The sequence below is a fragment of the Morus notabilis genome, unplaced genomic scaffold (assembly GCF_000414095.1).
Source record: "Morus notabilis unplaced genomic scaffold, ASM41409v2 Scaffold518, whole genome shotgun sequence".
Classification (NCBI taxonomy): Eukaryota; Viridiplantae; Streptophyta; class Magnoliopsida; order Rosales; family Moraceae; genus Morus; species Morus notabilis.
Window position 1 is genome coordinate 31311 of NW_010366577.1, and position 15126 is coordinate 46436.

The following is a 15126-nucleotide window of genomic DNA, read 5'->3' on the forward strand; positions in this document are numbered from 1 at the left end:
ATCATGGTCCAACCCATCTTAGCTTGCAATTTTGTAATTTTTTTTTATTTTAATATTTGAATTTTTAGACAAGTTAACAAATATAAAAGCAAGAATAGTCAGTAGAAATATGAAAGGAGATAGTTTATTTACAACTGTCTCATTAAAAATATTTTTAACAAAAACTTAGTGGGACAAAATCTTGATAAGAAAAAAAGAGTACAGTCAGAATAGTTGTACATAAGATATTTACAAGATTAGTAAATATATATAATATATATAATTAGGTTAAAATGGGCCTGCGGTAGGTTGACCAGTGAGTGTATATGAGCCGGACTAAGTGGGCTTTACATGGGCCGGCCCACGATGGGCCTAGTCAGGCTGACCCGGCACGGCCCAAGCCCAACCTGACCCATGAAATGCTAGCCCAACCCATCCCACCATTATTGATGGGTTGAGCCGTGCCATGAACATTATCGGATCGTACCGGGCCAACTTGATATTGTAACAGGATGGGCCTATGTCGGCCCATGAGCCCCGGCCCATAGTTGAATCTCTAAAAACAATTACCACCAATGGTTCTTTCACGAAGCTCTCACTAATAAATCAGAATCACTGACTTGAATACCCGAACCAAACGGGCTCTAAGCCATTCAAACACTCATCCCTCTTCTATTTTCACGCATTCTCCCTTCTTCCCTTCAAACAGGCTCTAAGCCATTCAAACACTCATCCCTCATCCATTTTCACGCATTCTCCCTTGTTCTCTTTATTGATTTTCTCTTCTCCATTTCTCCACTGACTTGAATGCCCGAATCAAACGGGCTCTAAGCCATTCAAACACTCATCCCTCTTATATTTTCACACATTCTCCCTTGTTTTCTTCATTGATTTTCTCTTCTCCATTTCTCTTCTTTTCACATGCAAAATCAAACCGTCACCATTTTTCATTATTTTTGATTTGTTTGTCAACCTTGAAAATGAAATTGTGAAGGTACGTTATTATTTATTGAAGATTAAGGTCCTTCAGCTCCTAATTAAACCAGCGTTTCTCTAGCTACCAGCTGGTAGATGTCCCTTATTCTTATCTAGAAAATACACTAGACATATGACTGGTATATATTGAAATAGCTTCAACGCCTAATGGCCCTGTAGAATATGATAATGATCGTGTGTAACAAATGATCAGGCATATATAGAAGAAACTACTTCATGACAACTTTTAGCTGGTCACGTAGTAAATAAGTATACCGATTGATTTGGCACAACTGCAGAGTTAAAAGGATTTGTGTATGAGTTCAAAGTTTGCTATATAATATTTCCTTATGAAAAAACAAGTTGCGTTTTACTACAAGATACCAATATATAATACGTGCAATTACTTATGAATCATGATCGGCAGTACTGTACTGGCGTCTTAACAGCAACTTTTTTTTTTTTTTTTTGGGTAGAAAAAACCCCATTAATAGAAAACGTTTGACTTAAGTTGTATTATTTTTACTGTTTAAACAACGATCATGGCGTAAGTTTACAAGCTTACAACCGTCTTCAACCACATCCAAACTAGAGGCATTCTTTATCCAAAAAAAGAAAAATAAAAAAAAATAAAATATATATATACTAGAGGGATTTTTATCTTTTCAACTTTCAAGTATATATGCTATTTTTTTCAACTTCATGATCAAAGGCATAGGCATGAAGCCAAGTTATCAGAAATTCAGACGCGACACAGTCGTGCGGTCAGTCCATGCGTGGGGGCCAAGTATATTGTCAGTCTATAGCAGATGATATGGACTTCTCCATCAAAGAAGTGTCTCCTGATTGTTGTTTCTATTGGCTTTGGAGCTTTTTTCTCGAATAATTGGCTTTGGTGCTTCCCCTTGCAGCCTTAATAGCTTCTACTATTGTCTTCTTCCTATTTGTTCAAGTAATATTCTTCAAATCTCCTTTGAAAAAGATAAGTCCTTAGAATTTGTAATAATTGAAATAAAACTGATCAAGGATATTTTGCTAATACAGTTTGGATCTTACAACCAATTATTAATAGAAATTTAATGATTGAATCCCGAAGTACTATATATATATACAATAGTTATTATTAATATAGTATATTAATAACGTTAAGTGACAAGAATTCATGTCATTAATTGTCATAAATTTTTAAATCAACTATCTAATTTATTATGATTATCAGATTAATATCTTACGGCTAAAATAATAACCATTGAAATCATATATATATATATATGAGTTGAATCTTTATCCATATGTATATAATTGATGGAAAATGTTTCTCCCTTATAATAGTCAGCATCAAACACACAATCAACCCAATGGGTGCTTTTTCCATATGGGACACTTCTTGTCCATGTGAACATGTCTGAGTGACCTTTTTCGAGAACAAGAGCAAAGGGTACTATAGTGCATGCAATTTGTGCGCTGTACCCAAATTATCAGCCTTCATTTTTTCCCGCACCTAAAATCATTAAAGTTGGTCACTAAACATTAATCTTACATACGCAGTTAACTGATCCAAAAATTATTTAATGGGAATACTGGCATGTTCTTTTCGCTGATTTGAGTTTAGAATTTGAGTTTTGTTACAGTAAAAAGCTCTCAGAAACAGTCACATCTAACTTTTTTTGCTACTGTAAAAAGCTCTCATACAATATCACATCTCAACTCGAATTTGAGTTAATACTAGTACAACCAAAAAAAAAAAAAAAAAAAAAACTCTAGTATTACTTATTTATGATCGTGTTCAATGCTCTAATCATATTTAAGGCCCATTAGAAAATCTTATTTTGTATTCATATTTTTTTAAAAAAAATTGCATATACGTGAAAAATAAGCACTAGTACATGAGCTTGGCAATAAACAAACTAATGTCAACAATAGCATTCTAAATTGTTATTTTGAATTTATTGTTTCTACTTTATCTTTTTAACTTTGACCTTAATTAATTCTGTATGACCTTTTGTCCATTTTAAAAAATATATAGGCAGTAAAGGGTGAAACATAAAACATATGACGTAACATGATATGATTGTGTGTTAGACTGGATTGGAGAATATTGAACAGATAATAAAAATAGATGATATTGCTTTGCCTGGCTAATTAAAACATGGGATGAGAACTCATGAGTGAAAGGAGAAACGAGACCAATTTATGGAGCCCCTGATCTGATATTTTAGCTTAGAGCAATGCATGTTAAACTATACACTTAAAAACTACTCAAAGATTAAGTTCAAAAAAAACAAAAACAAAAACAACAACAACAACAACTCTAAGATTAACAAAAGTACGATAGTCACACTGGTTTGTAACATAGCAAGTTACGATCCATTAACTAATTTAACAATAGTGTGATAGTTTTTATTGTATTTCCGTTTAGTTCGCTGATTCGAATTGAGATGTGATTTTATGTGAGAGCTTTTTACTGCAGCAAAAAAGCTAGATGTGACTGTTTCTGAGAGTTTTTTACCATAGTAAAACTCGAATTCTAAACTTAAATCAGTGAAATGAACGGGACCTTAATTGCTTCTCACGTCCTAATATATAATTTCATGGCGGCTAATGTGATATGTAACAGTCGCCAGGTCTGAGCGTACAAGCCCTTCTCATAAGAAGGCAGCAAGAGAAGTACTTGATAAGATCTCTATAGCAAAAGTGGAGATGAGTTTTGTGAATTATTGGTCCAATGTAGAATTAAAAGTATATGCTCCCACTAGTCACTGGTTGCTCCTTTTGGAGTTTGTTCACATGGCAAGTGGACAAAAACGAAAATTTGAGGAAAAGAAATTGAAAGAATAGAAAGAATAGAAAGGTTTTCTTCTTCTCCTTCTTTTCTTTTCTTTTCTTTTACTTTTGTTTAATTAGTTAGGTTTTCTTTTCTTTCTTTTCTTTATGTCCTGGATTTTAGATAAGGGAGAGATATACAATGCATAATAGATTCTGGAATTTTGTCAAGTGGGAGTGGGACGTAACACTAAAAAAAATTTTCAGTGGACCAGATTTTTTTTGAAATTTTCCAAAAATCTTATAAAACTTTGCACACTACGACCTGACTATAGAAGAAATCTAGAGGTCTCATTTATTTTACCGATTCGAGATTTATTGCAGTAAAAAACTCTCAGAAACAGTCACATCTAACTTTTTTATTATAATAAAAAGCTCTCACATAAAATCATATCTCAACTCGAGTTAAATATGCCTTAAAAATACATTATTGTGTTATTTCTCTCCATTCGGAACAAAAACGCATTGTCATGCTATCGTTCCGATCAATCACATCTACGTACTAATTCCTAATTTGGGTAGCAATATCTCCACTCGCCACAACTAATTAGTTTCAAACAGCTTGTATTGTTTTAAATATAACATGTTTAAAAACAAAACAAAATCTTTTCTATGAGTAGGGGTTTTTTTTTTTTAAATAGAAAACAAGAACAGATCAAAACAATAGGAAAATGAAAGATAGAACATGGAATTATGAACATAAGAACATGTTCACCATATATATATATATATATATATATATATATATGCGCGCGCGCAAAATTTTCATGTGGTTTTGTTAGTTTTAGGAAAGGAAAGGAGAAAAGAGCTATTTTTTTTTTTCGTGCTCTGAAGAGCAAAGTGATGGTAAGAGATCAAAAAAGAAATAAGCTAATAATGAACAAACAGTTCCGCTTTATTTCATCCTAATAACTCAAAAAGTTCATGCATGCATATGTACGAGTAGCTTTATCATATCGTATATTAGAAGTAGTCAATTAATTCTTCCTCGTTCATCGTGAAGTTAGTTTCAAACAGCTTGTATTGTTTTAAATATAACATGTTTAAAAACAAAACAAAATCTTTTCTATGAGTAGGGGTTTTTTTTTTTTAAATAGAAAACAAGAACAGATCAAAACAATAGGAAAATGAAAGATAGAACATGGAATTATGAACATAAGAACATGTTCACCATATATATATATATATATATATATATATGCGCGCGCGCAAAATTTTCATGTGGTTTTGTTAGTTTTAGGAAAGGAAAGGAGAAAAGAGCTATTTTTTTTTTTTGTGCTCTGAAGAGCAAAGTGATGGTAAGAGATCAAAAAAGAAATAAGCTAATAATGAACAAACAGTTCCGCTTTATTTCATCCTAATAACTCAAAAAGTTCATGCATGCATATGTACGAGTAGCTTTATCATATCGTATATTAGAAGTAGTCAATTAATTCTTCCTCGTTCATCGTGAAGGAAAGAGCGGATATCTGGCAAAGAGATAGTAAATATAACCGATAAAAAGTTTAATGCTCATTTAATTCACAGATTTAAGTTTTTAATTTGAGTTGAGATATTATTATATGAGAGTTTTTTATTGTAATAAAAATGTTAGATGTGACTTTTTATAAGAGTTTTTAACTGTAGTAAAACTGAAATTAAAAACTCAAATTAGTGAAATGAACGACTCGGTCCCGTTTATTTCACCGATTCGAGTTTTGCTACAATAAAAAGCTCTCAGAAATAATCACATTTAACTTTTTTACTACAATAAAAAACTCTCACATAAAATCACATCTTAACTCGAATTAACGAACTAAATGAAAATTTGATTTTTATTACATTACTTTTATATTTGCTTGATTAGTAGGAAGCAAGAAAGAAAGAGGAAAAGGGTAAATTGTGCTTTAGCCCCCCAACAGACAGTACCTCTGGCACATTGTCCCTGAACCTTTGTAAAATGCCTTGCAATGTCAATACAAACCTTTATTAGATGTCAGTATTTGGTATTCGACATGTGGTTTTTTGTTAGTACTGTTAAGCATCAAAACAGCAGAGTTAGGGGCACCACGAGGACCCCCCCCAAGTAGAGCGATCCAAGCACCTGCGTTTGTCAAATCTCACGGGTTGAAATGTTTAATTTTGTTTGAGATTTTCATGGTAGGATACGTATAAAAAAAAGTAGTACTTTATTTTTAACCGTTAAAGATCAACACGGAGTTATGTCGGTCATATTTAAGATTGATTCTGTTTTTATTTTTTACGTTTTATAATAAAAAAAACGTTTTTAAAACAGTATTTGGTACAATAAAGATAAAAAATAGAAATTAAAACGATTTTTTAGTTTAATGTAAAATGAGAGAGAAATGAAAAGTTTTTCATTTTTTATTTTTATTTTCTCCTTTCTTGAGCAGAGAGAGAGAAAGAGAGATATTAATGAGTTTTTTTATACTAAAAATAATCTCTTAATAAAACTAACAAACGCATTTTTAAAAATGATTTCTGTCTGAGATTAAAAATATTTTTATTTTTATTTTCATACAAATAATAAAATTATTTTAGAACGAGTTCTAAATACGTCCGTCATTTTCTATACTTTTGTTAAAAGCTCCGGTTTTTGCTACGGGTAATAATGTACCTAAAAAGTTCAACAATTGAAGAGAGATATATAAAGAAAGAATTGATAATTTTCTCATATATACATGTATAAATTAGGGAAGAATGGATAATTTTGATTTCTTGTTCAAGTTCTATATATAAGATAGTGTTCAACAGTAGTATCTATTTGTTCATTGCTGTAGAAGTAGATTCTATAAATAAATAACTAAATAAAAACATAAATCTAATTTTCTACCGGATAAATAGTTGGACCATATTTGTAATTACCTGTCATGATTTATTCTATCAAAATCAAAGTGTATGAAGTTATAAAATAAATAAACACCAACACATGTTTTTTCACGACACAATTCGTCCAATATTAGACAAATTGGTAGTGATGGGGCCTGGCCTGGAAGGCGGAAGCTAACCCAGGCCATACAGTGCCCTTTTTTACTTTTTCCATTTCTCTGCCTAATCTTCTCTTTTACCGAACGGAGACCATCATAATAAAAACTCTGATCTTTTTTCTCATTGGAAAGACCTTTTGGCGGTACCAATTACTAAACAGAACGGTAATAATGAGAAAGAGTCAAAGAAAAAGGAACTAATAATTATAATTCATGTAAAGTCAGAGACTATTTAATTTGTTGATTCGAGTTTAGATGTAACTTTATGTGAGGATATTTTAATGTAGTAAAAAAAATTAAATGTAACTGTTTTTGAGAGTTTTTTACTGTAACAAAGCTCAAATTCTAAACTCGAATCGATAAAATGAACAAAACTTTAGTGTAAACCATGATTTTTCACCCAAGTTTTGGGAAGTAATTCAACAAAGTCATAGGGACAAAACAGGCCAGAAAACTTCAAAAGATGGTACTCAACATTTTTTTTTTTCATTTTTACGTGTTGTTCAATTACGTGTGAAATTATTTTAGTTTTTTTTTTTAAATTTAAGGCAGAAGATTTGAATTCTTCACTTTATAATGGAGTCAAATATAAAATTATAATTAGACTATGCATGCAATCACAAAATTATTTTGGATTTTGAATAGGGGAGCTAAAAATGAAGCATCATGCATATTTTAAAATTTGCTAAGAAACAAATTTCGAGTTGAAAAAATGTTTCCATTGGTTTCTTTCTTTTCTTTTTCTAAATTAAAAGGAAAATTCTATAGTAATGTCCAAAAAAAAAGGACTCTAGATCCTCATAAATTTTAACCGTTTGATTTTCATCATTCCATATAAAACTTGCATTGTTTATATATATATATATATATATATATATATAATTCCAATATGATTTACAGTTCTTAACGCACGATATATCTTATATAATTACTAATCTTATAAAATTACTAATATAAGAAACTTATAAAAATAAATAAATAAAACAATTGATTAAGAGGCTATATATATATAATTTTAAGGGTATTATTGTTTTAGTCGTAAAATATTGATTCAACATTTATAATAAATTAAATAGTTGATTAAAAAAATTTATAATAATTAATGGAATTAGATTCTTATTACGACACGTTATAAAATCTTTATATTTAATAATAATCATCGATGAAAATATAACTATTAAAAACTCATATTGCACTGAATAGCACTAAAAGAATAGTACTCTATTTTTTATTTTCTGTTTTTGGAAGCAGAGAAAAGTACTATTGTTGTTGTAACTTTTCCAATAGCAAGGAAGGCTGTAAGATTAATGTTTACGGAACATACTTCACCATTGATTTTAGAAGAATGCTTTCCATGAAAAAAAACAAAAATAAAATCTCTGATACGCTTAGTGTACTTTTATGCCAAGTTTTTTTAATTATTAGATCTGTATATTTTTTAATTTTTACGTAATTTTATATAAATCTGACGGACAGAAAAATTTACCTACCGATATATTGGCGTACGGGAGAAGCTTCAAAAACAAGGCATGATATTAGAAAAAGTACAGATCTTTTTTTCGTACTCTAAGGCCTCGTTTATTTCGTTAGTTTGAATCACAATTCAAGTTTTTTCCTATATTGTTTTTTCTCATAAAAATTCAAATTCAACTTTTTGTGTAATGTTTTCTCTTACATAAATTTAATTTTTAACTTAAATTCTCAACTTGAATCAATGAAGCGAACATGCCACAAATGCATTTTCCTTTTTTATTTTTTATTTTATTGGGTAATATTGTTTCAGGCTTATATATAGTTGAATACGTATAATAGAAATGGTATTAAATAGTAGAGTTTTGAAACTAAATTCAGTAAATAACAAATTTTAAAATATTTGAAATAAATAGAAGTAAAGAGATTTTTTTATCTAGGATTTAGGTGGTAAAAATATTTTTTACTATGCAAATATAGTAAAAAGATTTTTTACCACGTAAATTTAATTTACTGTTATTTACTTTAAATATTTTCAAAATCTATTATTTACTTTAATTATTTATTATTTACTTCATTCTCCCAAATATAGTAGATCATGAATTCAGAAACTTAATGCCATAAAAAGAGTTCAGCTGAGGGTTCAATTATGAAGGGCTAGGTTTTATGTCAACCATCATTTTCTGAAGCGTTAATTAGAAGTAAGATATATTTAAGAGTTCTATTAAATCACTATCTTACCTATCCTTTATCATGTATATATATAGAAACTATGAACTTGCAACTTATTTGATGGTCAGGTATAATTAATATGCATTTCTTTTTTTTTTAAGGTAAATGTACTTCAAATTAACAGATGTAATCACTAATGTTGACTCGAATGCTCATTATAAGAACACTTAACCTCAATCACTGATCGGTATCACTAATAAGTTCTAATGAAACGTTAAAAGGGATACAAAATACACTAAACTGTAACAATAAAAAGTTAAAAAGGCACGTAGACAATTGAGCGCACATAAAACTCTTTAAACAACTCATCTATAATTCATGAAAAACTCTGATTGAGCGAGACTAAGGGACATGTAAATTAAAGGTCACTCACAATATCGTCAAGAACAAACTCAAGCAAATTGGATAAAAATAAATAAAAACAAAGATAGAAAAACTACCTACCTTATTACAAACTTAAAACAAAAGCAACACATCAAAACATAACTTTAAAGGCGAAAAACACATCATTGTTCATTGGCACGACTATCTATCCAAAAGGAGATGAAGCACTAATAACATAGTCAAAACAACTAATCATAAGAGACGCCTTTGGAACTCATTTTAAAATGATTTTATTTTTTATATGAAAATGAAAATGAAAATGTTTTTAATCTCAGACATAAATCATTTTTGAAAATGCATTTGGTTGTTTTATCAAAAGATTATTTTCAGTATAAAAAAACTCATTAATGTTTCTCTCTCTCTACTCGAGAGAGGAGAAAACGAAAATAAAAAATAGAAAACGACTAAAAGTCGTTTTTTATTTCTTTCTCATTTTACACTAAACTGAAAAATTATTTTTATTTCCGTTTTTATCTTTATTGCGCTAAACGTCGTTTTAAAAATATTTTTATTTTTTCTTACTTGAAAAATATAAAAAACAAAAAACAGAATTGATTTTAAACACGGCCAAGACGACTCACGCAACCTAGACACAAATATGTATAGAGCCGAAAACATCGCCGATGAAGCACCACCACTCTGAAGCATGAAAGCATGGAATAGTATTTAATTAATACGTGATCAATAAATGGTAATAGTATTTAATTTTAATAGTGTAAATGTAATTAGGGATATTAGTACTAATTAGTTCTCAACTGTCCACGCAATTATATACCTCGGAGTGAATGATGCAGGAATTATTAGCTCTACAAAGTACGCACTCCTTTCCTTTACAGCCTGTTTCAGTAGGAGGGAAAAATTAAAGGAATGATAATGGAGGATGGATTGGTTGAAAGATTATAGAAGTTATGATTTTTTTTTTTTTGGTAGGAAGGAATAGAAAAAGGGAATAAATCGTAAATAATTTTTATTTTTGACCCCTTTATAACCTGAGATAATTTTATTATAGAGTTTATCACTTTATCAAACTATATATGGCGTTAAATTACATTATTATCAATCAGTATCGAAATATTGGTTAAGTGCTTACCAATAATGTGGTTTAAAGCAAAACAAAATATCAATAATGTGATATGATGGCGTTAAAAAAATTAAAGTGCAATTTATATAATTTTTCAATTGACCCCCTTTTGACTACATTTTGCTTGATAAGATTTAAGTTGGGATTTGATCAATGAACATCAGGTGGAAATAGACTAAAATAGGAAATTCTACAGCCGACATGGAGATCGAATTTATACTGTTTGAGCTTTTTCCCCTCTTTTTGGCTACTAATCCAATAGATCTAGAATTTTAGTTTGAAGAAGAAAGCAGCTCTTACTTGTGACTTTATTTTGGTATTCAACTAGCAATCACTTCTAAGCTTTGGACAACATTTTCTGACCACAAAATGTTGGACAAGATCTAATAATTGGTTGATGATACGAAAGGCTCAGTTATTGTCTGATTCCTTTTTTTTCAATCGGATATCACCTTGAAGGTGAATTGAAATGACTCAAGTTTTCTTACAAGATGATGTAAAATGAAAGATGGGTTTTTTTTTTCTTTTCTTTTCTTTTTTTCTTCCTCTCCTTTTTAGGAGAAATATAGAAATGTCACCTAAAATATGTCATCTTAATGTCACCTAAAATATGTCATCTTTACGGTCTCGTTAATTTCACCGATTCGAGTTTTGTTATAGTAAAAAGTTATTAGAAATAGTCATTTTTAACTTTTTTACTACAGTAAAAAGCTCTCACATAAGTCACATCTCAACTCGAATTAACGAACTAAACGGGCCTACATTTATTTCTTTTTTTCTTCTTCTCCTTTTTAGGAGAAATATAGAAATGTCATCTATACATTTATGTCAACCAATGACATAAATTTAACATGTATGCCACTCAATTTACCAAAAAATATCATTTTTTTTCTTCTCAACAAAAATGGTCAAATAGTTTTAAAGAGTATTCTAGTAGAACATTTTAAATATTATACCATAATATATTTTTTAAATCAACAAAGATTAGATATTTTTTTTGGCTAGGAAAAAGGTGAACTTTTCACCACTTGCCTAGCATTATTTGACTTGTAATGGTGCTTCCACATTACTGACAATTACATAATTGTAATTTGATTGCATGTGGGTCATAAAGCATAGAGAACCAAATACTGTGATTCCAAGCAGATGATAAAATTTAGTCCAGCGGATTACTCTAATAAAGTTTAACCTAAAAACGAAGATCTAAAGTATAGATTTAGGTGAGTTTCCCTTTCCAGCTTACATGCTTTTATTGGTCGGGGACACAAAACAAAATTAAGTCCTATCATCTAGTATGTTCATATGATGAAGTACCCAATTTATTTTACAAGTTAAAAGCATTTCCAGTTAAATTAGTGTCTCAATGTTAAGTTTAAAATTTGAGTTAAAAAATCCTCTGCAATGTAATACTATTATCTTTTTTTTATCAAAATTTAACATATATTATATTTAATGTCAAATTTAACACGAAGTATATGCTCATTTACAATGTAAATGATAATACTAATATTATATTTGGCTCCAAAAAAAATATAATAATGATATTATTGTTGACTTTATTGACTGCTCATTGAGCAAGAAAGATATTTTACGCAGCATTTTTTTATCAAAAAAAAAAAAAAAACTCTATAAGCATGTCATCAAGTTGGGTTTGGCCAGCGTGGAAACTCAATATAAGCCTCGTTTATTTTATTAATTTGAGTTTAGAATTTAAATTTTATTACAGTAAAATTTTTTTAAAAATAATCACATAAAATTATATCTTAACTTAAATTAAAAACTCGAATCAACAAATTAAACGAGATATAATCGCCGTTCTAATGTAAGACTAGAGAATTAGCCAAGGATCATCCTCACAACAGGACAGAAAGAAGGTCCTAGGAATAACGTAGACAGTTTTCTGGAAGCTTTTACTTTGTTGATCACCGTAGCAGCTTGCCAAGTTGGAGAATAGAACCGTCATATCAAAAGCCATGAAGGCTATAACATAGAGCTATAGGCCTTATTTCTAAGACATCCAGAAAAGCTCATTTTTATTTGTACCATAATGCATAACATCACTTCAAATGGTATATTTTTTTATGTCATAAATATTAAAAGTTATAGATGTAAACTTTTTAATTAAAAAACAATTTAAAAATGTCAATGTTGTAACAAATTCTATGAAAAGTAAGCTTCTAATGTAAAAGATTATTTTACATGCTCCAAAACTTAATTTATGAAAATAATTAGAAATAACATTATAAATTAAAGTACAAAATAAGAATTATATTGATTATAAAATTTTTGCACATTTTAATGTTAAATATAACTGTTAATATTGATATTTACATTTAATTTTCCATTTTTTTATTATAAAACATCAAATTTTACGACTTGACACCATGGTGATAACCATAATTTTTATCTACTTACTCACAAGTTTAAAAGCTTCTTTTTTTATGATCAATAATGTCCTCTGGCTCCATTCAACGATCTTTCGGTAATCTACTGACAGGCCGTTAATGTGAATGATAGGAATCGATTTTTACATGTTATGTGAGAATTTTAGGGCCCGTTTAGTTTGCTGATTCGAGTTTTTAATTGAAGTTGAGATGTGATTTTATGTTAAAACTTTTTACTGTAATAAAAAAATTAAATGTTATTATTTTTAAAATTTTTTTACTATAATAAAACTTGAATCGGTAAAATGAACCCAACCTTAATAGATCATCTTCGTCGCTATATCACTACATGCCGATAAGAAATCCAAAAGATTGACAAGTCCAACTATTGCAATAAATGGTGCTCCGATTACTTGATCGAACTTAACTAATCAATATTAAATATCTAAAACCATTAATAAACTTAACCGCCATCTCCTTTCCTATATGAATAATGAAAAAGTTAACTCTGACATGATTAACTACTTATTGGTGCTTTCTAGCAAAAAAAACTACTTATTGGTGCTGACATACAAATATTAAATGACACCTAACGCGGTAAGCAAAGAAAAGAAAAATCATGAATAAGAATCTCTTGATCAAAAAGCAAAGCAAAAAATCCAGATTCTCTGAAGAAATCATTTTGCTAAGGCACTTATTCCACGTCATCATAAACATGGGCGGTATTCTGGAGGTGGCAGCAGGGGATTCCTACTCCCTTAACAACCTTCTTTCTTCATATATATAGGCCGGCGATAGGTGCATAAAACTCTCTGCACGTCTCCTTCTTATCTCTCAATCGAATTCAGACAACAAATTAAATCCCGAAAGTCCCCCTTTCGAAAGACTGACTATATTATTTCTGTTTCATCATTTCCTCCAAACCAGCCATCTTACATACATTTGTTTAAGTTTTCTAGACTTTTTTTTTTTCTTTATCAAAAAATCCCAGATTTGGATTTCTCTCAGTTTGATCCCATATTTTCTCTTGTTCAATTAGGACGATAAAGACGCATCAAAACTCCGAGAATCTTTCGCCTTGTTGTGTTTGAAGTTCGTAATTTGACACCTCTTTTATGCATGTTTCTTGAAAAAGGACAAAGACCCAAGTTCTTTTTTCTGTGCGTTACCGAATATTCTGCAAGTTTTGATAAATCCTTCCTTCCGTGCCCGAGTCAATTTTCTAGCTTGAATTTTGAAAAATGGCGGTTGAACTTTGTTCGGAGAAGAGTTCATCCATTGGAGCAAGTACAAGTAGTACTGGTTCTACTCCAAGAATCTCCTTCTCTTATGACTTCATCCAATCTGATGTCGTGCCGATAGAGCAACGCCCTCTGAGATCAAACTCTCCGGGTCTGAATTCAAGCATCGATTTCGATTTCTGCGTCCGGGAGAGCTTCGGCCAAGAATCGTCCTCGGCCGACGAGCTTTTCTCGGACGGGAAAATTCTTCCTACTGATCAAATCAAGAAAAAAACTACTACTACTACAACAACAGCAACTCCTACTACTACTGCTTCTGTCGTTCAACCAATCAAACTCGTTTCGGACCGTCACGACGCGCCTCAACCCGATCAGACATTTCAGCAAACACATGGAGCGCGTGACGAAAACACCAGCAAGAGCTTGAAGAGTGAATCCAAATCGTTCTGGAGGTTCAAGAGAAGCAGTAGTTGTGGGTCTGGCTATGGAAGGACGTTATGTCCTTTGCCTCTCTTGTCTCGCAGCAATTCTACTGGGTCTGCAGATGAAACCAAACCCATTAACATTAATAGCAATGTCAACAAAGCTTCGAAGCAGAATATTTCCCACAAATATAATAACGCTTCAACAAAGCTTCATCAATCTCATCAATGCCAAAAGCCTCCGTTAAAGAAGGGCCACGGAGGTTATGGCAATGGCGTTTCAATCAACCCGGTTTTGAATGTTCCTCCGGCGAACTTGTTTGCCATAGGCTCGATCTTCTCCAATGGCAAGAACAACAAGAACAAGAAAAAGTGACTGCTTTGCTTACTTTCTTTTTTTCTTTTTTTTCTCTTTTTTGCCTTTCAATCTGAGTGGATTCTGTCTTACTGTTTTCTTCTTTCTGTGAGGGTTATTGTCCTTGATTTGCGTGTTTCTTAAATTTAGTGAAATTTTTAGATTTTGTTCAAGGTAGAAAAAAAAGAGTATGTTAGAAAAAAGAAAAAGAAAAAGAAATTAGTTGAAGGAAAGGGAGGGTGGGACAAGACAAGGGATGGTAGTATAATTCAAGCTCACATGGTTTGGAGCAC

General features: G+C 30.6%; 1 protein-coding gene across 1 annotated transcript; it reads left to right on the forward strand.

Moving 5' to 3' along the window:
- The first annotated feature begins 13647 nt into the window (after window positions 1-13647).
- On the forward strand, window positions 13648-14893 carry LOC21409674. The gene has a single exon (XM_010110551.2). The coding sequence runs from the start codon at window positions 14057-14059 to the stop codon at window positions 14852-14854; it is 798 nt and encodes a 265-aa protein (XP_010108853.1). The 5' UTR covers window positions 13648-14056; the 3' UTR covers window positions 14855-14893.
- The last annotated feature ends 233 nt before the right edge of the window (window positions 14894-15126 follow it).

Bases quoted from the DNA above. Each gene is read 5' to 3' on its own strand.
- LOC21409674 (XM_010110551.2), top strand. From the start codon at position 14,057: ATGGCGGTTGAACTTTGTTCGGAGAAGAGTTCATCCATTGGAGCAAGT.